The sequence below is a fragment of the Anomaloglossus baeobatrachus genome, chromosome 1 (assembly GCF_048569485.1).
Source record: "Anomaloglossus baeobatrachus isolate aAnoBae1 chromosome 1, aAnoBae1.hap1, whole genome shotgun sequence".
In the NCBI taxonomy this organism is placed as follows: domain Eukaryota; kingdom Metazoa; phylum Chordata; class Amphibia; order Anura; family Aromobatidae; genus Anomaloglossus; species Anomaloglossus baeobatrachus.
The window spans coordinates 596712398-596738672 of NC_134353.1; the positions used below are offsets into that span (position 1 = coordinate 596712398).

Below are 26275 nucleotides of genomic sequence, written 5' to 3' on the forward strand. Positions count from 1 at the left end.
GAACCTCAAGAGATTAATATAAACTTAAAAAAGTTTGTTATATTATCTGACTATTACTAAAGGGTTTTAGAACACATTTCTTAAATGTAAAAAAATATACATATATATATTTTATATTATTAACTCTAGTAACATCTATGGTGTTACGGTTCAATTTTGACCCATATCTAACTACTTTATGAAAAAGGCAAAAAACTGATTTTTTTTTTTTTTATAGAGCTTTAATACAAATAAAAGATGAAAATTATATTAACATTAATTGCAATAATAATAAAAAGTAGCTTTTCTAGGTCAAACAAACAAACAACAATCAATCAAGCAAATCAAATCAACAGAAATCAAGTACTAGTTTTTAGATGCATTAGTATTTAGATGCATGTGTGGCAAAAAGTGACACTTTGGGTGTGTTCTTTGCAGAGGTATTTTTTGCAGGCGAAGCCCGATGTGTTTGTCTTTCTGTCCTTATTGCTAGGGCAGACCTGACACCTCTTTCTTTTAGAATCAGGTGGTCTCACTGGGGTTGTGGCTGCTGTGGTTGATGTTGAAAAATAAGAAAATAGTGTGCACACACTTAGAATTAGAAGTATGGGGGAGGTGCTAATGTAAAAGGATTAAAAATCCCTGAAAAATCATATATAAATATAACACTGCACTCTCAATGGGCAAGAATGAATAAAGATATAACTCTTTTTCTCAATGCTAATAGATTTTTAATACAGAAGGCAAGATAGCAACAATTGAAAGACATGTGACACTTGCAACAATTTTGCGACAATAACGTTTCGGTCCTCCAGGACCTTGATCACATTAGTCGCTAAATTACTATGAAAAAAAGTGGTTTTTGGGGGTTCACATGGCCACAACTCCTGGGGACGCAGACTGCAATTCAGCTTTAACGTGTATACAAAAGACAAATATAGAATTAACCCCGGAGGGTCTAGGAGCACAAACTCATTTTATGAGCCCACTCATAAGACACCTGCATTAATTACTTTAAGGATCTTCCTGCACTTCTATACAGGCGCCAGGAGCGTGTGCAGCAGGAGGGATTCACTGAGACTAGAGAGGGAGGCGGAGCCGGCACTGAGAGGGAGGCGGAGCCGGCACTGAGAAGGAGGTGGAGCCGGCACTGAGCACCGCAGATCCTGGAGGAACAGCCGGGATTCCTCTGCAGACAGGACGAACGTCTTTATACATATGCCTATGAGTAAGGAGGATACTGTCTGTTAATCATTAAAAGAACCCCCAAAAACACTTTTTTCATAGTAATTTAGCGACTAATGTGATCAAGGTCCTGGAGGACCAAAACGTTATTGTCGCAAGTGTCACATGTCTTTCAATTGTTGCTATCTTGCCTTCTGTATTAAAAATCTATTAGCATTGAGAAAAAGAGATATCTTTATTCATTCTTGCCCATTGAGAGTGCAGTGTTATATTTTTATATGTGGTTGATGTTGAGGCAGAGCTGGTTGAGGAGGATGCTGGTGATGATGCTCTTTGTGTTGCTGTGGGTGTAGGCGAAGCACTTGTTGAGCTCTGGAGTTGTCGGACCAAGGCTGCAGCGGCTGGGTCTCGGGGCACTCGTTCCCTTTGGTCAATGTGCGCCTTGACAAGGGATCTTTCTAGTTCCTCAAGAAACATCCTCCGCTTGTTTTTTTTCTTTGAATTCCATCCTTGGTGAATGTGGGTCCACAACACAAATGCATTGTATGCTGACACATCAAGGATGTTTGAAAATACAATTATTGGCCATCTCCTAGTCATTCGCTGGCAAGTGTAGGTGGCAGTCAGCTTGTCCAGGTTGTCCACTCCTCCTTTGTTTTTGTTATAGTCCAGGATGATTCTGGGCTTTTTGTCACTTCCTGATGACACAGCTGCATCTTTGTGAAGTGTGGACATCAGTACCACATTCCGTCGTTTTTTGGGGCAGTATGAAACAGCAATGGTGGTGTCTGTAAAAACAAACTTTGAGGAAAGTGGAGCCCTGTCCTTCATCTGCAACAATTCAGCGAGCAGCTCAGGTTTGTTTTTTTCACTGTGCCCACCATGGTGATTTTCCTCCTGAGAAGTTCTTGTCCAAGGTCACAGCTGGTAAAAAAATTGTCACAAGTAATGTTGTGACCCTGCAGTCCAGTAGTCATATCGAGGATTACACGTTTTCCTTGGTTTTCCTTGGGATGCCGCTTGCAGACTTGCCTGTGTAAATCTGTAGATTCCATGCATAGCTAGTTTTTGCATCACAGGCTGCCCAGATTTTTATGCTGTATTTGCCTGGCTTACTTGGCATGTATTGCCGGAAGGGGCATTTTCCGCGGAAAGGGAGAAAACGTTCGTCTACTGTCGCCCTGGGGTGAACATCAGTGGAAGGAGCTGCACCCATTTCTCCCAAACATCCCTGATGTGAGCAAGTTTTTCAGATTTTGTTCTGGTGTCTCTGTTGTCAAATCTGAGGACTCTTGATATCATTTGAAACTTTTGAATTGACATTGTTGCCCGGAAAATATTCCTGCCTGTCGATGTGTCCCAGAGACTATCAGTGGCCTCATTGCAGGATTTGTACACTCCAGCAATGAGAAGAACACCAATGTAGGTATCCAGGTCATCATCATGAAGGTCGTTCCACATGTTGCTGTGGACTTTTTTTCCTGAAAGGTTTGTCATAGCATTAATGACTTTTTTTATTGACAATGGCATAAACAGATCAAAACATGTCTTGATGTCACTTACTCTTGTCACAGCAAACCTTGTGATCCCAGGGGTCATTTTTATGACATTTGCAGCATCTGCCCTGCCATGTACATCTGGAGGTACTGAACTCCAACTGATCTTGCCACTTTTGGATTTTAATCTTTCAGCGGGAGCAGCTTCAGCACCGGTGACCTCCTCATCAGACTGATCAGAACTGTCTGTGTCGTCCGGTTGATACTCCACATCATCTTCCTCCTCAGAAACCTGTTCATCTGTATCAGTTTGCTGCTGTGTGTCCTCTGATTCATTATCATCCAAGATATAATCCAGAATTTGGCTTGCATCTAATCTTCTCCTCATTGTTGCATGGTGTAAACTGAAGATGTATACTCTGCAAAGTACCAACTGTAAGCTGATTTAGCCATACATGCCTGGACATGTCCCTAACTCAAGTTGTTGGAGGTAGAGCTGGCTGTGGGCTGTTGGTTTATATTGTGTTTATGAGTTCAGTTTTGGGACTTATTATTGTTTTTTTACTCTTATATTAGACCTGGGTCGAAATTGACCCCAACAACACAAATGTTATAATTTTAATAAGAGCATTTTACAATTTAGTAAAATAGTTTTATTTTATTGTATTTTGTTTACAAATAAGTTCCAGGAAAAGTCAAAAAGTCTTGATGCAATAAACAAATGTATGTAGAACTTGTATGCATTTAAAACCTAAAATGGGTCGGTCACGACCCTAACACTAGAGGAAGGCATAGGATAATACAGATTAAAATCTCTGTTTATTTTTCACCAAAATTGAATAATTTTGTATATGATATAGCTTTTAAAAAAGGGCTGGATTATTTCCTCAGTACACACAACATTGTTGGTTATAAATGACTTAGTGACCAAATGTAGAATTGGTGGAGGAAGGATGAACTAGATGGACCTAGGTCTTTTTTCAACCCAAGTAACTATGTAACTATGATAGCCTTTAAGAGTAATATTTTCAGCCTGATGCTAATATATTGACACCAGAGCAAGTACAGGACTGTGCCACACAAATCTACAATGACAATAATATCATAATTAAAATACTGTACATTACATTACAAATGGTAAAAGCAGTAAAAATAGGTATTTTGAATTCTGAGATCAAGATGGCGTTCAGCGAGACAGTGACACCTAGTCCACAAGAATTTGCTACATGTTTGAATTAATAACTAATTGTAAAGCTTAATTGTTCTAAACTACATGGTCAGAAAAGAGACAAAACTAATTATAAGGCATTACAAATAGAGTGAAAACTTCATAATATGACTGACTGAATGAATCAATAATAGTAAATCAATGAAATTAGAACTATATATATCTATATCTATATATATATATATATATATATCTGGCGTGGCGGGGTAGCGGGGAAACCCCCGGTAGTCCTCGACCTCTTCGTCAAACTAAGCTGTGACTGGCACCCTGCAGGGACCCCCGCCGGGTGTATTAACATCACCTGCAGCCGCAGCTCCTTAGACCGTCGGGCCGCTGCCGCAGGTTATGACACTGTATGCACTGCAGGCAGCAGTCAGAGTATGACAGCGCCAGTAGCTACGGGGGACGCGGTCCTGACCTGGAAGGGCGCCCGGAGTTTATGAGCTGCAGCGCAGCAGGGGCAGAACACAAGCTGCTTCTGAGAGGAATAAAATGCATTCAGTGGTGGATCAGAAGGACCTGCGGTGATGTCATGATCATGTGATCGTGTGGGAGGAGCCGGGCGAGGATCTGCCGACCGAGGAAGATATGAGCACGATATTGAGGGATGATAGGGGAAGGGGTGCAGGGTGAGTGGCATATGAGGGGTCTAGACTGCGAGAAAGGGGTTTTAAGGGATACTGTGTGTAGTACATGGGGTTTCAGTGTGTTTGAGAGAGGGGTAATTTGGGGTACAGCCAGTCTGTCTGAGATATGCAGGGCATGAGGGTGCTGGGTGTGTGTGATTTGGGGGGTGCAGGGTGTGTGAGATTTGGGGATGCTGGGTGTGTGCACCATTCCCTGCTGCGTGACATGAGTGCAGTCCATACAGTAACCATATATCAGTAAGGATTAGGGAAAGAAGGACAGCAGCAGTCAGAGCATGTGATGGGATTGGGAAAGCTGGGTGCTGAGCAACAAGAAAAAGGCTCTTTTCCTAATCACCCCGCCTTTCTATGTTCCAATATCCATCTTGTCCTCAGCTTCCAGCTTTCCCACTCTCTGATATCATGGGAAAGCTGGGTGCTGGGCTAAGAGAAAGAGGCTCTTTTCCTCATCACCCAGCCTTTGAGTGTTCTGATATCCATCTTGTCCTCAGCTCCCCAATTCCTAGCTTTCCTATTCTCTGACATCATGGGTGTTATTATCCTGTACCCCGAGTGTCAGTATCATTATCCTGTACCTCCAGTTTCAGTGTCATTATCCTGTACCCCGAGTGTCAGTGTCATTATCCTGTACCCCCAGTGTCAGCGTCATTATCCTGTACCCCGAGTGTCAGTGTCAGTATCCAGTACCCCGAGTGTCAGTGTCATTATCCTGTACCCCGAGTGTCAGTGTCAGTATCCAGTACCCCGAGTGTCAGTGTTATTATCCTGTGCGGTACCCCATTATCATTATCCTGTACCCGCAGTGTCAGTGTTATTATCCTGTACCCCAAGTGTCAGTATCATTATCCTGTACCTCCAGTTTCAGTGTTATTATCCTGTACCCCGAGTGTCAGTATCATTATCCTGTACCTCCAGTTTCAGTGTTATTATCCTGTACCCCCAGTGTCAGTGTATTATCCTGTCCCCCCAGTGTCAGTTTTAATTGTGTTCTCCCTACGGAGGAGCATGCGATTCCGCAGCAAACAATTGACATACTGCAGTCTGGAAAGACGCTCCACAGATCAGTGTTTACTGTGGAATAAAGAATCACATTGGGCACGGGATTTCTAGAAATCCATCCACTGTGCTTGTACTTACAACGCAGCGTTTTGGATGCAGCTGAATCATCCTACATCCAACATGCTGCAAACACTGATCGTGGGCACGCAGTCTTATAGGGGATTTCCCAGATAAATGGAGGCAGAAGTGGATTAATTTTAGTAATCTTTTCCATATGAAGATGCTGGATAACATTTTGCTTCACTGTGAATTTTGTTTGGCTGATGGACTTGGTGGTTTTCCTAGGACAAGGAATGTCCGTGTGTAAGAAAAACTGCGACTGATTGTAAATAATAGATTCCATTATTAACTACAATAAATAGGATGCTTCAAGAAATCCTGAGATATATGCCGGGCACAATACAGGTCTCTTCTGCGCACTGTAGAGTTTGCTAAAAGGCGCAAGTTATACTGAGAGAAGCCGAAAATGATTAAGTATTAAAAACGTCTATGGTAGCCATAGTGTGTACCCCTAGAGTCAATTTCCCTGGTGGGCCCCTGGCACATCAGTCCGACCCTGTATGTATATAATAATTGTAGTATGAAAAAGTATGATATATACAGTGCCTACAAGTAGTCTTCAACCCCCTGCAGATTTAGCAGGTTTGATAAGATGCAAATAAGTTAGAGCCTGCAAACTTCAAACAAGAGCAGGATTTATTAACAGATGCATAAATCTTACAAACCAACAAGTTATGTTGCTCAGTTAAATTTTAATAAATCTTCAACATAAAAGTGTGGGTCAATTATTATTCAACCCCTAGGTTTAATATTTTGTGGAATAACCCTTGTTTGCAATTACAGCTAATAATCATCTTTTATAAGACCTGATCAGGCCGGCACAGGTCTCTGGAGTTATCTTGGCCCACTCCTCCATGCAGATCTTCTCCAAGTTATCTAGGTTCTTTGGGTGTCTCATGTGGACTTTAATCTTGAGCTCCTTCCACAAGTTTTCAATTGGGTTAAGGTCAGGAGACTGACTAGGCCACTGCAACACCTTGATTTTTTCCCTCTTGAACCAGGCCTTGGTTTTCTTGGCTGTGTGCTTTGGGTCGTTGTCTTGTTGGAAGATGAAATGACGACCCATCTTAAGATACTTGATGGAGGAGCGGAGGTTCTTGGCCAAAATCTCCAGGTAGGCCGTGCTATCCATCTTCCCATGGATGCGGACCAGATGGCCAGGCCCCTTGGCTGAGAAACAGCCCCACAGCATGATGCTGCCACCACCATGCTTGACTGTAGGGATGGTATTTTTGGGGTCGTATGCAGTGCCATCCAGTCTCCAAACGTCACGTGTGCGGTTGGCACCAAAGATCTCGATCTTGGTCTCATCAGACAAGAGAACCTTGAACCAGTCTGTCTCAGAGTCCTCCAAGTGATCATGAGCAAACTGTAGACGAGCCTTGACATGACGCTTTGAAAGTAAAGGTACCTTACGGGCTCGTCTGGAACGGAGACCATTGCGGTGGAGTACGTTACTTATGGTATTGACTGAAACTAATGTCCCCATGAGATCTTCCCGGAGCTCCTTCCTTGTTGTCCTTGGGTTAGCCTTGACTCTTCGGACAAGCCTGGCCTCAGCACGGGTGGAAACTTTCAAAGGCTGTCCAGGCCGTGGAAGGCTAACAGTAGTTCCATAAGCCTTCCACTTCCGGATGATGCTCCCAACAGTGGAGACAGGTAGGCCCAACTCCTTGGAAAGGGTTTTGTACCCCTTGCCAGCCTTGTGACCCTCCACGATCTTGTCTCTGATGGCCTTGGAATGCTCCTTTGTCTTTCCCATGTTGACCAAGTATGAGTGCTGTCCACAAGTTTGGGGAGGGTCTTAATTAGTCAGAAAAGGCTGGAAAAAGAGATAATTAATCCAAACATGTGAAGCTCATTGTTCTTTGTGCCTGAAATACTTCTTAATACTTTAGGGGAACCAAACAGAATTCTGGTGGTTTGAGGGGTTGAATAATAAATGACCCTCTGAATAAACTTTTCACAATTTAAAAAAAAAAAAAAAAAAAAAAGAAATAACATTCTTTTTTGCTGCAGTGCATTTCACACTTCCAGGCTGATCTACAGTCCAAATGTCACAATGCCAAGTTAATTCCGAATGTGTAAACCTGCTAAATCTGCAGGGGGTTGAATACTACTTGTAGGCACTGTATATATCAATCATACCTTTTTATACTACAATTATATGAAACCTTCCGTTTTGGAAATCAAGATAGACTGTCCATTCATTGTCCATTTGCATTAATAAGTAGTCAGTCTCCACTTTGCAGATATAACCGCTTCCAACATTCTAGGAGGACTTTCTACAAGATTTTGGAGGGTGACTGTAGGAACTTTTGGCCATTCATCCTGAAAAGCATTTGTGAGGTCAAACACTGATGTTGGACGAGATGACCTAATTTGCCATCTTCATTCTAGTTCATCCCAAATGTGTTTGATGGGATTCCGAACAGATTGGATAATTAAAAATGATGGAAAACCAGAGAACAGGCCTAATGTGTCGGACAATCAAGTTCCGACACACCAAACTTACCCAACCATGTCATACAAAGCAGCAACAGGAAATTGCATTTAGCCACAACCTCCCTGGCTTGATATAGGAATGTATAATTAAATTAATGCAAGGGGTGTCAAATAATATAAAATTGGATTTATTACAAAAACTAGAACCTTATTTTCCAAAGAATTTAAGGCAGGGCATACATGGCAACTTTATTCCAGGATAGAGGAAAATAAATACCTCTCCATGAGATTAATGGTCATGTTAAAAATTATATATACATATATATATATATATATATATATATATATATATGAACAACAACAAGGCAAAATCCAGCAATAACGTGAGCATCTGCAGATTCTGGACCGTGAAGAAGGCGGATTTTACTGCTGAAACGCGTAGTCCTATCTGCGCTATTTTCCTGCGATAATGCTGTTCTGAATTGCTTGGACGATTATATTTTAATGAATTTATGAATAAAAAGAAAGAAAACATTTTTTTAACAGCATCCTGGATTGCTCACGTTATTGCTGGATTTTGCCTTGTTGTTGTTCACATTTGTATGGATGGACTCCTACGTCCTGATCCGGGCACAACGGAGTTAACCAGGTGATTCACTGGAGTGAGCTGGTCTACATTGTTGGACTTATATATATATATATACATATATATATATATATATACTGTAAATAAGACTTGTGGTTCAGTGCACTAGATTATAAATAATGCATATAACAGATAAGAGTGATATAACTGCAGTATAATTCATATTTACCTTATAAAAGGACGTGTTACAGCTAATATAGTTCTGATAAACCAAGATGGATGAACAATAATGAATGACTTTAGATTCTTCCTTAGCCTGTGATAAGAAGTAAAGTCATTAGTGCATGTCAGCCATCTAAGATATGTTTGCAATAGAAACATTGGTGTCAGACAGCTATAGCAGCTTACGCGATCTTAAGAAAATGAGATTGAGTTAGGCTAAGTTCACATTTCCGCTAAAATGTATCAGTCACAATCCGCTGCTCTTGTAAACAACGGAATCCGTTTAGCGGATTCCGTTGCTCCCATAGACTTGTATGAGCGGCGGATTGTGACTGATGATGCTGCGTTGCACCCTCCGCCCGACTGATCAGTCGTGGAACGACTGACCGCCGGGCGGGAGGAACGCAGCATGTAACGTTTTTTGAGCAGCAAGATCCGTCGGATTTCGCTGCGCATGCTCTCTGGCTCCCTGCACACGTCACCAGCTTTGGTTGGTTACCCGATATTTACCCTGGTTACGGTGCAAGGAGCCAGCGCTAAGCGGTGTAGGCCCGTAACCAAGGTAAATATCGGGTAACCAAGGTAAACATCGGGTGCTTTGCTGTTACCCGATATTTAGTCTGGTTACGTGTGCAGGGAGGCCGACACTTCCCCGCTCGGCCCCGCCCCCTCCCGCACTCCGCACATGTATGTACACACACACACTCACACACACACCTGTCCCCAGCCATGCAGACAAGCACTGACACTGACACCCTCGTCTGGCCCCGCCCCCCGCTCGGCTCCGCCCCTCCCGCACTCCGCATGTACACACACACACTCACACTCACACATACACTCACCTGTCCCCAGCCATGCAGACCGCAGCACTGCCACTGACATCCTCAGCGCCTGGCCCCGCCCCCTGCTTGGCTCCGCCCCCTCCCGCATTCAGCATGTGTATACACACACACACACACCTGTCCTGCAGTCCCTGCGGCACTGACGTCCTCAGTGCCACGGCCCCGCCCCCCCCGAACTCCGCCCCCCGCACACAACGGAATCCGACAAAGAATTCTGTTCTTTGTCATCCGTTGTACAGCGTTGTACAGTGCATCAGTCACATGCGTCAAGCGACGCATGTGACTGATACAAAACAACGGAAGTGTGAACTTAGCCTTAGTAACACCTTTCATAGAGCATGTAGATAGTAAAACTGACTTATAGGGGTTGTCAAGTGAAAACAAGTTGTTACCTTTTGAAGGATAGGTGATAACTTCCTGATCAATGGTTGTCTAAAGGGGGCTTTACACGCAGTGATATCGCTAGCGATATTGCTGGTGAAAGCACCCGCCTCTGTCGTTTATGCGTCACGCTCAAATCGCTGCCCATGGCGCACAAAATCGTTAGAAGCCGTCACACAGACTTACCTGCCTAGTGATGTCGCTGTTGCCAGCGAACCACCTCCTTTCTAAGGGGGCAGTTTGTGCAGAGTCACAGTGGCGTCACTAAGCGGCCGCCCAATAGAAGCGGAGGGGCGGAGATGAGCGGCTGTAACATCACGCCCACCTCCTTCCTTCCTCATTGCCGGCGGCCGCAGGTAAGCTGTAGTTTGTCGTTCCCGATGTGTGCTGCCTCGGGAACGACAGCCAACCTCCGTCCTGCAACAATCAACGATTTTTTGAAAATGAATGACGTGTCAACGATCAACGATAAGGTGAGTATTTTTGATCGTTAACAGCCGTTCGTTGGTGTCACACGCAACGACGTCGCTAATGATGCCGGATGTGTGTCACGGAATCTGTGACCCCGGCGATATATCGTTAGATACGTCGTTACGTGTAACGGGGCCTTTACTGCCAGGATCCACAACAATCATTAGAACAGAAAACTTAAATTCCCGATGGAGAACTTTTATCCCTGTTACAAAATATTGCAGTAGATTGGACGCCTGATCACCACTCCACTCATTCTCAATGGGACTCATGGAAAAACTTGACCACAGTGCTCGTTGAACCCCCACCAATCTGCAAGATATCATCTAACCTGGGATTGGTGATAAGTTGTTTTCACCAGACAACCTCCTTAAAGGGAACCTGTCAGCAGAAATTTCCCCTAAAACCTAACAGATTCCCCCTCTGCAGCTCGTGGGCTGCATTCTAGAAAGGTCCCTGTTATTATTGTGCCCCCTTTCTGACCAAAAAAAAGAGTTTATAAAGAGGTACCTTTTTGGCTTCGGATTCTATAAATCAGACACGGGGGCGGGCTGCCTGATGGCCGTTATTCTGCCCCCCTGGTCCTGTATGCCGCCCCCATCGCTGATTTCCATACTTCTGGACGCCGCCCACTGCTCCAGCCATCCCCGCGCATGCCCAGTGCCAGTCTCACGGGACTGAGCACTGTGACTGCTGGTGACGTGTGCGCAGGCAAGTGATTATGGGCGGGACTGTGACTGTTATCAGCAAGTACCCGCCCATAATCTCGTGAGCGCGCAAACCTCTCCAGCGTCACACTGTGCTCAGTGTAGATGCTAGACTGTATGGGCTGCTTCCAGGGATGACGTCCCTTTGTCACGTGATAGTATTTTGAACACGCCCCTATCACGTGACAAAGGGACGTCATCCCTGGAAGCAGCCCATACAGTCTAGCATCTACACTGAGCACAGTGTGACGCTGGAGAGGTTTGCGCGCTCACGAGATTATGGGCGGGTACTTGCTGATAACAGTCACAGTCCCGCCCATAATCACTTGCCTGCGCACACGTCACCAGCAGTCACAGTGCTCAGTCCCGTGAGACTGGCACTGGGCATGCGCGGGGATGGCTGGAGCAGTGGGCGGCGTCCAAAAGTATGGAAATCAGCGATGGGGGCAGCATACAGGACCAGGGGGCAGAATAACGGCCATCAGGCTGCCCGCCCCCGTGTCTGATTTATAGAATCCGAAGCCAAAAAGGTACCTCTTTATAAACTCTTTTTTTTGGTCAGAAAGTGGGCCCAATAATAACAGGGACCTTTCTAGAATGCAGCCCACGAGCTGCAGAGGGGGAATCTGTTAGGTTTTAGGGGAAATTTCTGCTGACAGGTTCCCTTTAATGTTGGAAATTGTCTTCAGTTACCCACCGTCTATCTATCATTTGATAACACTTCTTCATCCATCCAAATCCTGGCATTTTTCTTCTTGGCGTGGCTCCATTTAGGTAGACAATCATGTAGTCCTCAGCTACCATGAGCTCCAATGTACTTATCACATAGCTAAAATAAAAGAGAAAATACAGCAGCATACAATATTTAAGTATACATCTTGAAACCCATGACAATATCAGGTACTCAGAAGCCATGGCCAGCTAAATAACGAGCAAGCTAGATTTCCCAGAATTAAAGCTTGTTTTTTGTAAGAAGCTCTGATGTATGTGTCATTGAGGGGGAGGCCCATAATAATGGTCATATGCCCTTAAAGGACTTATGGAAAGCATTAGTTATTATGAGGGCAACTATTTAATTCCTTATTTAAATGCACTTTTGTGTTTCTGTGGCCAAAACCAGAGGAGAATCCAAAATGTATGAGGCATGTTGTCTTTAGCATCCACTCCTTCATTTGCCATAAAAATGTTTTTCAAAAACTGCACTAACTTCAATGTGTGAACTTAGCTTAAACGGATTGCAAAAATAAGTCTTGGTGCACTAGAATGTGGAGATGATGTAGTTTGGGACCACCTAACTAATATTAAGGTCAAATGTCACTGTGACCACGCTTTCCACGTGTGGCCATGTAGCGAACAGAGAGGATCAGAATCTAACTTTTAGGATTCGCTTTATCCCTACATATAAATACGACAAGTGCAATCCGAAAAAAAATCAGATTGCACTGGCACCAAGTTAATCCTTTAACAACATGCGCCGTACAAGTCAGAAGTGGGTGTATGGAGCAGACTCATGGCAGATAATGGCTGTGTATTACCGCCAGGCCTTCCTACTAACAATTGTTAACCTGTTTACGCCCTCTGTCAAAATCTGACAGCAGGGTTTAACAAACAACGACATGGGGACGCAGCATTTTAAGCTCACATCGGTGCGTCTGTGACATGGTCATTGGTCACCGATGGGTTATACTTGTAATAACAGCAGGGAGTCTGCTAAAGACCTCAGTCCTTGTCATTTTAAAGCTACTTTGAAACTTGCCGGTGGCTTCAAAGAAAACTGTAATGATCCCTATATGCATTATATGCAGCAATGCTATGACATTGCTGTATATACAGTGGGTACAGAAAGTATTCATACCCTTTTAAATTTTTCACTTTGTTTCATTGTAGCCATTTGATAAATTCATTTTTTTTCTCATTAATGTACCCTCTGCACCCCATCTTGACAGAAAAACAACAGAAATATAGAAATTTTTGCAAATGTATTAAACAAGAGAAACTGAAATATCACATGGTCATAAGTATTCAGACCCTTTGCTCAGACACGCATATTTAAGTCACATGCTGTCCATTTCCTTGTGATCCTCTATGAGATAGTTCTACTCCTTCATTGGAGTCCAGCTATGTTTAATTAAGCTGATAGGACTTGATTTGGAAAGGCACACAGCTGTCTATATAAAGGTGGTGTCACACACAGCGACGGCGACAACGACGTCGCTGCTACGTCACCATTTTCTGTGACGTAGCAGCGACGTCCCGTCGCTGTTGCTGTGTGTGACATCCAGCAATGAGCTGGCCCCTGCTGTGAGGTCGCCACTCGTTGCTGACTGTCCGGCTTCATTTGTTGCTTGTTGCTCTCCCACTGTGAAGCACACATCGCTCTGTGTGACAGCAAGAGAGCGACAAACTGAAGGGAGCAGGGCCCCAGCTTCTGGCACCCTGCGGTAAGCTGTAACCAAGGTAAACATCGGGTAACCAAGGGAAGCCCTTTCCTTGGTTACTCGATATTTACCTTCGTTACCAGCGTCCGCCGCTCTCACGCTGCCTGTGCTGCCGGCTCCCTGCTCCCTGCACGCCAGAGTACACATCGGGTAAATAAGCGAGGGTTTGCTTATTAACCCGATGTGTACTCTGGTGTGCAGGGAGCCAGCGCTAAGCGGTGTGCGCTGGTAACCAATGTAAATATCGGGTAACCAAGCCCTTGGTTACCCGATATTTACCTTAGCTACCAAGCACAGCATCGCTTCCACCCGTCGCTGCTGGCTGGGGGCTGGTCACTGGTCGCTGGTGAGATCTGCCTGTTTGACAGCTCACCAGCGACCATATAACGACGCAGTAGAGATCCTGATAAGGTCAGGTCGCCCGTCGTGATCGCTGCTGCGTCGCTATGTGTGAACCCAGCATAAGACCTCACAGCTCACAGTGCATGTCAGACTAAATGAGAATCATGAGGTCAAAGGAACTACCCAAGGAGCTCAGAGACAGAATCGTGGCAAGGCACAGATCTGGCCAAGGTTACAAAAGAATTTCTGAAGTACTCAAGGTTCCTAACAGCACAGTGGCCTCCATAATCCTTAAATGGAAGAAGTTTGAGTCCACCAGAACTCTTTCTAGACCTGGACATCCAGCCAAACTGAGCAAGGAGAAGAGCCTTGGTGAGAGAGGTAAAGAAGAACCCCAAGATCACTGTGGCTGAGCTCCAGAGATGCAGTAGGGAAATGGGAGAAAGTTTCACAAAGTCAACTATCACTGCAGCCCTCCACCAGTTGGGCCTTTATGGCAGCGTGGCACGACAGAAGCCTCTCCTCAGTGCAAGACATATGAAAGCCCGCATAGAGTTTGCAATAAAACACATGAAGGACTCCCAGACCATGATAAATAAGATTCTCTGGTCTGATGAGATGAAGATAGAACTTTTTGGTGATAATTCTAAGCGGTATGTGTGGAGAAAACAAGGCACTGCTCATCACCTGGCCAATATAATCTCAACAGTGAAACGTGGTGGTGGCAGCATCATGCTATGGGAGTGTTTTTCAAATACAGGGACAGAACAACAGGTTGAAATTGAAGGAAAGATGAATGCGGCCAAAGGTTGATGAATGTGGCCGAAGGTTCACCTTTCAACAAGACAATGATCCTAAGCACACAGCTAAAATAGCAATGGAGTGGCTTCAGAACAACTCTGTGACAATTATTGATTGGCCCAGCCAAAGGCCTGACCTAAACCCAGGTGTGCAAAACTTGTTGCATCATTCCCAAGAAGACTCATGGCTGTACTAACTCAAAAGGGTGTTTCTACTCAAAAATGAGCAAAGGGTCTGAATACTCATGAACATTAATTCCGCAGCCGAAAATCCGCGGGTAAATCTGCAGGTATAAAAAAACGCAGTGTGCGCACAGCATTTTTTTATACCCATATATTTTGCTGGGGAATGACTGCAGAAATATTAGACACATTTTCTGCAGCAAGTCCGTGGTAAAATCCGCGGTAAATCCGCAGTGTGCGCACATAGCCTTAATGGTTCCAGTAAGGCAGTTGAAATGCAAATAACCTGCTGTAATATTAACATTTTTATTACAGATTTGTCAAGTGTAAAATTCCCCATCATTCTGGTAATGTGTTCATAGATGGTTAATTCATATCAGTATTTTATTTTTGCACCTATTGACATGTGCATAGGAACATAGTGCACGTTCTTCAGTATATAAAGATGGGTTGTCATACAAAGCCCTTCTTCACTGCTCCAGATGTAGGTAATGTAACAAATAGGAAGTATATTGCTATCATTTTATACTGCGCAGTATAGCAACTGATCTGCTAATTTCAGGTCTCGTCCTCCAACACATGTGATTCTGACCTCTCATGTCATCTGAGTATGGCAGAATATAAAGAGTCGCTTTGTCTTTGCATGAAGCCTAACAAGGGGGTTTTCATAGTGTTTTTCCAGGTGACTGAGCTCTTCTGGAAAGTACATTGTGAATTTTGTCTTATATTAGACAATGGATATCCAGGTGTAAGGACGCTAGCCTTATCTAGAATCACACAGATTTATGACTTGTGCTAATAAACACCTTGTACAGGGGGGTCACCCTAGGCATCATATTCCCTCTAATTGTTATAGAACATAAGCACAAGTACATACAGATACACTAAGAGAAAATATAAAAGAGACATACATTCAAATATTTTCTGAATGGTTAATATACTATATTCACTAACTTCAACCTATCGTGAGATAATCCATCAACAATTTTAAAGTAGATTAACCAATAGGGATATGCAGAAACATATGTAATAAAAATATGTATACCTGTCATGCAAACTTTTCTTTCGGATAAGGTTCAAAATTTTTGTAACTGCCCCTAATGCATGTTCATAACTATACTGTAGATTCAGGGTACTCTGTATCAATAAATGTTTGCTGAAAACATGGAACTATTGATAAATGGCTCTTATTGATGCTATAAACAAGGAAATCACATATTGGGAAATGTATTAATACTACTGTATATGATCTTACATTTAGACAGCAGAACTAGGCTAGAAATTTGTCATAGACGCTCATGCTCTACGGTAAACTTAGATGTGGGAAAAACACATTGGCTTATAATAGGCCATTTTTAGCTTGGTATATTTTAAATCACGCCCCTATATATAAGTCCTGCCCCCTCATCTAATGTGACACAAAAAGTGTAAAACATAATAAATCTGGAGAAAGCATGTACCCCAGCTTTTATCTAGCTTGACCAGTATTCTGGGGCACTTAGCTTACTAAATTTGTATTGCATGTCATCTTTTCTGCTTTTATGTCTTTATTGCTACTGTGTGCAAAAGTGTCATATTTGCTGGATCCTCCCTTATCTCCTGTGTTGGAGCGGTGTGACAGAATACCAGCAGTCAGAATCCACACCTAACCTACACGATCTGCACTAAATAATTACCAAAATCTACAACCACTACTGATCCTTTTACCACAAGATAATAGTAAGTTGTTGGAATGTGTAGTTCTGTAACATGTTTCTGCAGGAGTTTGTTTATAACTAGTGATGGGCGAGGTCAGACTGTATAAGTCTGAATCTGCGCATGATACCTAGCATCCATGCAATAGTATAAAATGTGTATATCAGCTCACTAGTTCATAAGGTATATTTGCACTTCAACCAAAAGGTGCGGTGTACCGGCATTTCTGGTTCGGCTCTCAGGTGTAGATAACAATCAGAACAAAAGAGTGGTGTCCATCTTCCGCATATAGTTCATAATAAGTAGCAGGCAGGAAAATTCTTCTTGAATAAAATCATCAAGTTTATTTCATCATTAAAAAGTTAGCAATGGCTAACATGTTTTGAGCATAGAACTGCCCTTAATCTTAGCTATGATTGGACACATATTTCATTTTAACTAGTATCTGTGCACCGACCCCGGAGTTCTCAGGGAACTCTGGGTAACTAGCCGGATCCGGCCAACTGGGTAATTAAAAAAAGAAAAAAGAAAGGAAAAAGAAAATAGGAATAAAGCAAGAGTGTTAGACTTACTGAGTCTCCTGGACGGCTGTAATGCTACTTCCGGGTTTGCCCATTACCCTCATGCATAACATAGTCACTGCTAATCCTGCCCGCCGGCAATCCTAGCATCTGTGATTGGCTGCAGTCAGACCGCACCCCCATCCTGTGTGACAGCATGTTTGACTGCTTGGAATCGCACTAGGGCAATCGGGATGAGCCATGTAAAATGCCGGGATTGTCGCATCTAATGGATGCAAAAATTCTGGGTGGCTGCAAGCTGCTATTTTTAAGCTGTGGAGGGCCTAATAACCATGGGTCTCTGCAGCCTGAGAACACAAGCCACCAGCTGTGTGCTTTACCATGGCTGGGTATCAAAATTGGGGAGGACCGCATGCCGTTTTTTTTAAAAAAAAATTATTTATTTAAATAATTTTTAAAAAAGACGCATGAGGTACCTCTTATCTTGATACACAGCCAAGATAAGCACATGGCTCGGGGATGCAGCCTGTAGCCGTATGCTTTATCTGTGCTGGGTATCATAATATTGGGGGACCATACGCCATTTTTTAAATTTATTTATTGTTACACCATGATAGAGACGCACACAGCGTCTGTGATTCCAAGAAATCAGACACTCTGGGTATGGCATGGTCTGACTGCAACTAATCAGAGATGCTGGGACTGCCAATAGGCGGGGAAAGCAGTGCATATGTACGAGGTTAATGAGCGGCCACAGAGGAGACTGTAAGTATTACGTGTCTGCTCTAATCCCCCTAGCCCTTTTTACCCTCATTTTAAAGTGCATGATTTGGGTCCCCATAGACTTATAAGGGGATTGGTGTCAAAGCAAACATCCAGCATTAATTACGGTCCTGAACAGGGTTTTTTTTTTTTTTAAATCTGGTTGGACCTGCTGATCCCGAATATCTGCGGGTTCGGCCATCACCATTTATAACACAATTATTTTGATACTTTTCTTTTCTACAAACTATCTACATGCAAATCTCCCTATTACCCACATCTAAATTTTTGCTTCTACTGCTTAGCAGAAAAAAACATGTATTCTTTGTCCAAATAAACTGAAACCATATGTTTTCATAAGGGTTTTGCCAACATATTGCATACTGTCACAATAAAGAGTGTGACCGTGTTTATGGGAAGTACTCACAGGAAAAGATTTTCCATGACATAATTGTAGTCAGAACGACTGCTGTCAGGCAGAAAACAGGCAGCAAACACAATGATGGCATTAACACCCTCGCTGTAGTAACCTGCCAAGAAAACAGCTTTATTACTAATGACAAATAAATGATCATGAATAGAAACCATCACCTATGCATGATTAATCACAGCACTCAAGTTACATATCGATAAAGCTATAAAGAAATGTAGAAAACAGTTCCAAACCATTTCTTATTACATTGCACTAGTATCATGCATATTGTACGTGTGTTCACACATATCTCAAAGGGCTGTTGCAGACACTTGTTTTTCTGATAATGAGCAATTTCAATCACACACTTTTGTTCTATTGCGGCAGAGAAATACAATTATATACAGTGATATCTTGGTGCTAATACCTTAATATAAAGTGTGATACAGTCAATTTCATGTTCGTCACTGTCGTCACGCTGTCTGCTATAATAACCATCACTAAAATCCTCAAAATCCGCAATGCAATGCAGCATAGTGGTGGATACCATTGCCTTTACTACTACCCTGGCAGTCTTAATAACAAGTTGTTTGATGAAGGCCAACTGGCCGAAACGTCACATGTTGCTTTAAGACTTATGGAATAAATTCTTCATTTGTATCACCATTTGAGAGTGCCTTGTTTCTCATTCGCAATACAAGACACAGACTTACAAAAAAAGGGGCACTATTTCTATATTTCTAAATAAAAAAAATAATTTTATTTTTCCTAAGTATTATAAAATTATTGAAAGAAAAACGTAATATGAGTTTTTGAATGATATTACACTCCAAAGTAAATGAGCTATTAAACTACTGTACAAGTATTGTCTTGGAAATATTGGAACAGTCTTGAAGTTACCTGTGGAATATTGCCAACTGGCATGCCACATACAGCTACATGTTATGCGTTCCAAAGAATTAATGTAGCCTTGAGGGTTGACTTTCAGTAGTTAATATAGTTTTCTGAAGGAAACATTCCATGGTCTTAAAAGTGAAGCCTATGCTGAAAAAAATAACTGCGCTATAACCATTAGATCAGGGCTCGGCAAAACGTTTGTTATTATCCGACATGCCCGTAAAACAGCAGTGTAACATAACATGCAATGTATACTTCTGGACTGCATGTAATGTCATGCATCCATGATTTCACAACCCAAAAAAAATAATTTAAGACCCTCACGGTGTCACGGGCGGCACGGTGGCTCAGTGGTTAGCACTGCAGTCTTGCAGCGCTGGGGTCCTGGGTTCAATTCCCACCAAGGACAACATCTACAAGGAGTTTGTATGTTCTCCCCGTGTTTGCGTGGGTTTCCTCCGGGTATTCCGGTTTCCTCCCACAGTCCAAAAACATACAGATAGGGAATTTAGATTGTGAGCCCCAATGGGGACAGTGATGCCAATGTATGTAAAGTGCTGTGGAATTAACAGCGCTATATAAATGAATAATTATTATTATTATTATTATTTATTTCAATTACAGGTTTGAGATTGCAAAACATTATGAAATTTTTTTACTAATTCTTGAAGCTATAGATCACTGGAGTTAGGTTTGGCAAATCTATTAAGACACGCATCTTTTGGGTTGCCTGTATTACAGAATGTAAAATATATACCGATAATGATCGGTTATAGATTTTACCTATAAAATATGCCAGTTTCCTAGCATATATCATCATAAATTATTTGTGAAGAGGCAGACCAAGCCCTTTTACTAGACCATAAACCCTTAGAAAATTGCAGTATACCTCTTTATCTGTATATTACTTCTTCTATAGGAGTTGTAAAAAAGGCTATCAGTGACTAAAAAAGGGACTAGTTTCCATCAGTGGTTTGGACCAGAGTTTCATTAGTGTTTGATCAGTGTTTCATCAGTTTTTCTTTGTTTCCCGAGTTTCTATTAAACATACATGAAAAACTGACTGCTCATGGATGGAACTAGAATACTATCCGTCTGTTGTCCATGTTTTTCATCCACCCCCTAAACTTGAATGGACAAGTTTAGAGTTTAAAAAACGGACATGTCTGAGTTTTTTTGTTTTTCTGTAGTACACTCAGTCAGCAAAAAACCTGCAGATGTGAACATTACGATCACCACGGACTATAAAGGGCATGTAATTTACCACTGGAAAACACAAAAAGAACTCATATGTGAAAGACGGACATCTAAATGAGTTCTAGGGGGCCTACGTAGTCTATACATTTTCTTTTTCTGTGTGTACAGGTTGATGGAAATAAGAGCATTTTGTGGGGGCATATTAGGTGCTTTTAGTTCTAAATATTTGAAAAACTTTCATGTCTCTAAATAAATGTGGACTACCTAATGACAGATCAACTTTCACACAATAGCACAAACTACAAGCCTTTTCACTACTTGCCAAGGAGATTACAATATTGATTGCTTATTCCAATGGAAAAAAACATTTGGATTAAGAAACACTTTAATTATGGTTAAATAAAGTTATCAGAGGAATTTCAATTACTCATTTGTATGCTGAACTTTGTGAAATTTAATTAAAAGGATTGGAAGAGAAAATAAACTGGCAAGAAATACATACGCATTTTACTGTAGGGCTATAATGTACTGTGAATTGTGGAGATAAAATTGGCAAGATGTAACATGCGGCAGAATGCCCTGTTTGCAGTGTTACATATATTCACTTTTGTGCCCAATTTTAGACATTTAATAGATGGGCCCTGGTGTAAGATTTGGACCTTGGCCCCCAATTGTATGTTCGTCAAATGTATGGGCCTTTGCATCATTCCAGATCTTCTAGAGAAATGTGTTCACACTCATGTAACACTGTCCACCATGCTGTAATAATGTCCCCCATCCTGGCCCCTCCCAGTAATAATATCTCTCTTCTTGAGCTCCTTACACTAATAATGTCCCCATCCTGTGCCCCTTTCCTGTAATAATGTCCCCCATCCTGGCCCCTTCCTGTAATAATGTCCTCCATCCTTGCCCCTCCCAGTAATAATAATCTCTCTTCTTGGGATCCTTACACTAATAATGTCCCCATCCTGTGCATCTTTCCTGTAATAATGTCCCCCATCCTGTGCTCCTTTCCTGTAATAATGTCCCCTATCCTGGCCCCTTCCTGTAATAATGTCCTCCATCCTTGCCCCTCCCAGTAATATCTCTCTTCTTGGGCTCCTTACACTAATAATGTCCCCATCCTGTGCCCCTTTCCTGTAATGTCCATCATCCTGTGCCCCTTTCCTGTAATAATGTCCACAATCCTGTGCCCCTTCCCTGTAATAATGTCCCCCATACTGGCCCCTTCCTAGTATAATATCTCCATCTTTCGCCCCTCCCTATACTATTGTCCCTCTTCTTGGTCCCCTCACCGTAATAATGTCCCCAATCCTGTGCCCCTTTCCTGCAATAATATCCTTCATCCTGGCCTCTCCCTGTAATAATGTCCCTCTTCTTGAGGCCCTTACAGTCCTTACAGTAATAATGTTCTCCTTCCTGTGACCCTTTCCTGTAATAATGTCCTTCATCCTGGTCCCTTCCTGTAATAATGTCCCCCATCCTGTGCCCCTTTCCTATAATAATGTGCTCCATACTGGCCCCTCTTTCCTCTAATAATGTTCCTCATCCTGGTATAATGTCTCCATCCTGGGCCCCTTCCTTTTATAATGTCACTGCGTGTATTGCAGTACCTGTGGGTCTTAGCGCCACAATATATTTTAGCTCACAATACATTTTAACATTAATAGCTACAGGTGTTGGCAGGGTCCTGTCGTTATGCCCCTGGATGTCTTTTGATAGATTCAAGAAATGTTTACTAAAAACTGCTGGATTCAACTGTAGACCTTTGATATAATTTTTATAGGTGGATCCTTTCAAAATTCTATCAAAATAATAAACATGTCATTTTCATCCTTCTTTTCAGGAGACATTGAAGATTTTTTTCTTTAAATTAATTATTTAGTGCAAAAGTCTAACCATAAATGAATATTTTGGTATCTGTGTGCTACCGCCTATATTTATAGAATTTAAGTATACATTAAGACAATGTTTAATAAAGTTACAAATTATTTAATCTAGGTTTAATTGGAAATATATTTTTAATTATTTTTTCATTACTATTCATATAATAATTTCATAGTTTTAAGGTTGAAAGAAGACACAAGTTCATAGAGTTAATTTATAACCTATTATATTGATCTATAAGAAGGCAGAAAATTACTAGAGGCAGATACTAATTGTCTCAAATCAGGCTAAAATTTCCTTCCCAACCCGACATACGACAGACTAGTTCCCTGGATCAATTTCCCATCACAGACTTTACCACCCATAACTTATAATATTATATTTTTTAAGAAACCGATCCAGGCCCTCCTTGTACAAGTTTAGTGAACTAACCATTCCAAAATTATGTGGCAGAGCGTTCCATAGCCTCACTACTCTTACAGTAAAGAATCTGTGTCTGTGATTATGATTAAACCTTCTTTCCTCTAGTTCTAGCGGATGCCGTTTGTTAGGTCTAAGCCACACGGCGAGAAAAACGGTGCGAGTGGAGTGCAATAAAACATCGCATTCCACTTGGACCAATATTAGCCTATGCGTCAGAACACATGAGCGATTATTTTCTCAGCACTATTCAGACCGAGAAAACAATTGCAGCATGCAGCAGGTGTAATGCGAGACTCTTTCTCTCGCACCCATTCAAGTGAAAGGGGCGAGAGAAAAATCGCACTGCACTCGCAGTACACCGGTGTACCGCAAGTGCAGAGCGAGAATGGCAATAGCCGGCTACAGAGGAGAGAGGTAGAGAAATCCCTCCCACCCCTCCTGAGTGCCGGCCCGCCCTCCGCAGCTGAGGTCTGCACGCATGAACGGACCTCAGTAGCAAGGACACATGCATGACACTCGGCTCTGATGCATTGCCAGTGTGAGCCGAGTGTCATGCAAGGGGATCGCAGTAATCCCCGTGTGGCCCCAGCCTTCCTGTTGAAGGTCAAGGTGTAAAAAACAATCATTAGAGAGAGCTCTGTACTGTCTCCTCATTGTACATGCCCCTAAGCCTACATTTTACCAAAACATGAATAATCCCAAGTTTGATAAACTGTGTTAACTCAGTCATCTTATTATTATTAGGGGCCGGGTATTTAATGACAGATTATAGCTCTGTTGTACCACTGGAAATTGAAATAAGCAGCCAAAGAAACACCTGAGATATATGCGATAAGTGTTTGGCTGACATCAATTCCTCCAAACTCACAATGTGTTAAATAGGAAGACGTGAATAATATGCTGCATGGCACCTCTGACAGCTGCTTATACCATATGAAGACATAGGATCAGACAAATTCAAATCAAGATGCCTAATCCTTCTTCCCTCTTTTAGTGCAGAGTTGTAAATCCCCTATAGGCTCAGACTGGGGGAGTAGCAATCACATATGCAGAGGATTCGACTGAAACCAGCCTAGAATGTTAGAAACCCCGACAGTGTCAGTGTTAGTTTCATCTGGATATGCTTCTCTAGGCACACATCCAGTTAAAAACTATTGCAGAGTACAGACCACTGGCTCCCTGCCCCACAATAACTGTACATGTCACTTGGCTTTCAAAGGCCAACAGCAGCATGGCCATCACAGGCAGCACAATGGCATCACTGCAATGCAATGCCCGCCCCGGATGAAGGAGAAAGAAAAAGAAGATAGTCTTCGTGAGAGTAGGGCAGGTGAGAAATATAATTGTTTTTTTTAATTTCCAAGTAAAGACCACAGAGGTACACTAAAGTAGGCAACATTATAATGTAAGGGGGAAATAGAAGGGGACATTATACTGTTTGGGTGCCACAAAGAGGGACATTACATTGCAGGTGGGCAACAAAGGAGGACCTTATACTGTGTAGTACCACAGAGGAGGACATTATACTGTATGGTTGAGAACAACAGAAGGGAACATTACACTGTATGGGGGCAAACATGAAGGACATTATTACTCTTTAAGGGTCACAGAGGACGATATTATACTGTATTGCATAAGGGCCACAAAGAGGGACATTACAATGTATTGTGGCCATAGTGAGGGACACTATACTGTATGCAGGCCCAGAGGTGAACTTTATATTGTATGGTGGCCACTAAGGAGGACATTATACTTTGTAGAAATTATTGTTACTATATGGGGGTCAGAATGAGAGACATTATTACTATATTGGGCTAGAATGGGGAACATTAGTACTATATGGGGACCAGAATGGGGGCATTATACTGTATGGTGCCAATGGAAGGACATTATTAGTGAAAGGGGCCAGAATGGGCAGCATTATTGCTGTATGTGGACCAGAGTGGGGGACATTATTACCGTTTTGGGCAACAAAGGGGACTTAAAGAGAGCCTGTCACTAGATTTGGTAACTATAAGTTGCGGCCACCACAAGAGGGCTATTATATTCAGCATTCTAACATCCTGTATATAAGATCCCAGGCTGCTGTGTAGAACATAAAAAACACTTTTATTATACTCACCTAGGGAGCGGTCCAATGGGTTTCACTGCTTTCCGGTCCGACGCTTTCTCTCTGCGGCGATCTTCATCCTCCTTGTATCCACCCCAGGTCAGCATTGCGGTCCTGCGTAGTCCCACTTTGAACTGCCCTGCTGAGAACAGATCAAAGTACTGTAATGCGAAGGAGCAGATCAAAGTACTATAGTGCGTAGGGGCGAGAAAAGGTTAAAGACCACCTGCGCATGTGCACTACAATACATTGATCTGCCGTGAGGAGGGCAGATCAAAGTGCAGCTGCGTAGGACACGTCATGCACATGAGCCTCAAAAGATGGAGGACGGAGATCGCTACGGAGAGGAGATGCCGGACCGGAGAGCAGCTACAGACATCGGACCGGACCTAGGTGAGTATTATAAAAGTGTTTTTTAGGTTATACAGACCGGCCTGGGCTCTTATATACAGTATTCTGGAATACTGTACATAAAAGCCTACTGATGGTGGTCGCAGCTCATAAGGGAAAAACCTGGTGACAGGTTCACTTTAATGTGTGGGGACACAGTTTGAACCACTTGGCCTGATAAGTTCATTTGTTTATGGGGGGTCACAATTTTCAACATTCCTACTGGATGTAAAAGTTGGATGCTATTATGTATGGGAGAAGAAAATGTTACTAATGTATTAGTGCCACTATAAAACAATAAATGCACATAATACATCTAAATACATCTTCCATTTCACTCTCTGGTCTCAGGAATCAGGGCTCTATTCCACCTCTTCCTGGAGAGAGTATTAGATCATGTTCACACGTTCAGTATTTGGTCAGTATTTTACATCAGTATTTCTTAGCCAAATCTAGGAGTGTGTGTGATAAATACAGAAGTGGCTTAGTCTATTGATATAGACAGTATAAGAAAAATATGGCAGCCTCTAGGAAAGTTTTTAAAAACAAAAGCATAAATGCTACTATGTTAAAAACCACAAATATATTATTTTTCTTCTGTGAAACTAAAATAACGCACACAAAACGTCAATACATTGTATATACATTTTTGTTGTTGTAACTTAATGCAATTCTTTTGTATCTATTTATAACTGATGTAAAAATTACGTAAAAAATGACGAGTACCCTGCCGACAGACACATACACGCTATGAACTTTGCTTATGACTTACACACAGTAAAGTATTATATTAAGCTACTGAAATGTGAAGATGTATTCCAACGATGGGAAGCGGTCCAACTGGTTTTGTCAAAACTGTAATATTTTACTAACAGGTGCTGTAAATGTTTCAAGCTACTTCTGAATTGTA

The 26275-nt window shown here is 42.3% G+C and overlaps 1 protein-coding gene across 8 annotated transcripts in view; it reads right to left on the minus strand.

Annotated features, from left to right (window-relative positions):
• The window catches only part of PRUNE2 (prune homolog 2 with BCH domain), a 539766-nt gene that overhangs the window by 54092 nt on the left and 459399 nt on the right, over positions 1 to 26275 (minus strand). For all 8 annotated transcript variants that reach the window (XM_075318132.1, XM_075318117.1, XM_075318106.1 and 5 more), the window contains 3 exons: positions 18477 to 18579; positions 12006 to 12137; positions 8915 to 9001 (listed from right to left, as the gene is read on the minus strand). In XM_075318132.1, coding sequence (XP_075174247.1) covers positions 8915 to 9001; positions 12006 to 12137; positions 18477 to 18579 — 322 coding nt within the window. The remainder of the gene's footprint in view (positions 1 to 8914; positions 9002 to 12005; positions 12138 to 18476; positions 18580 to 26275) is intronic.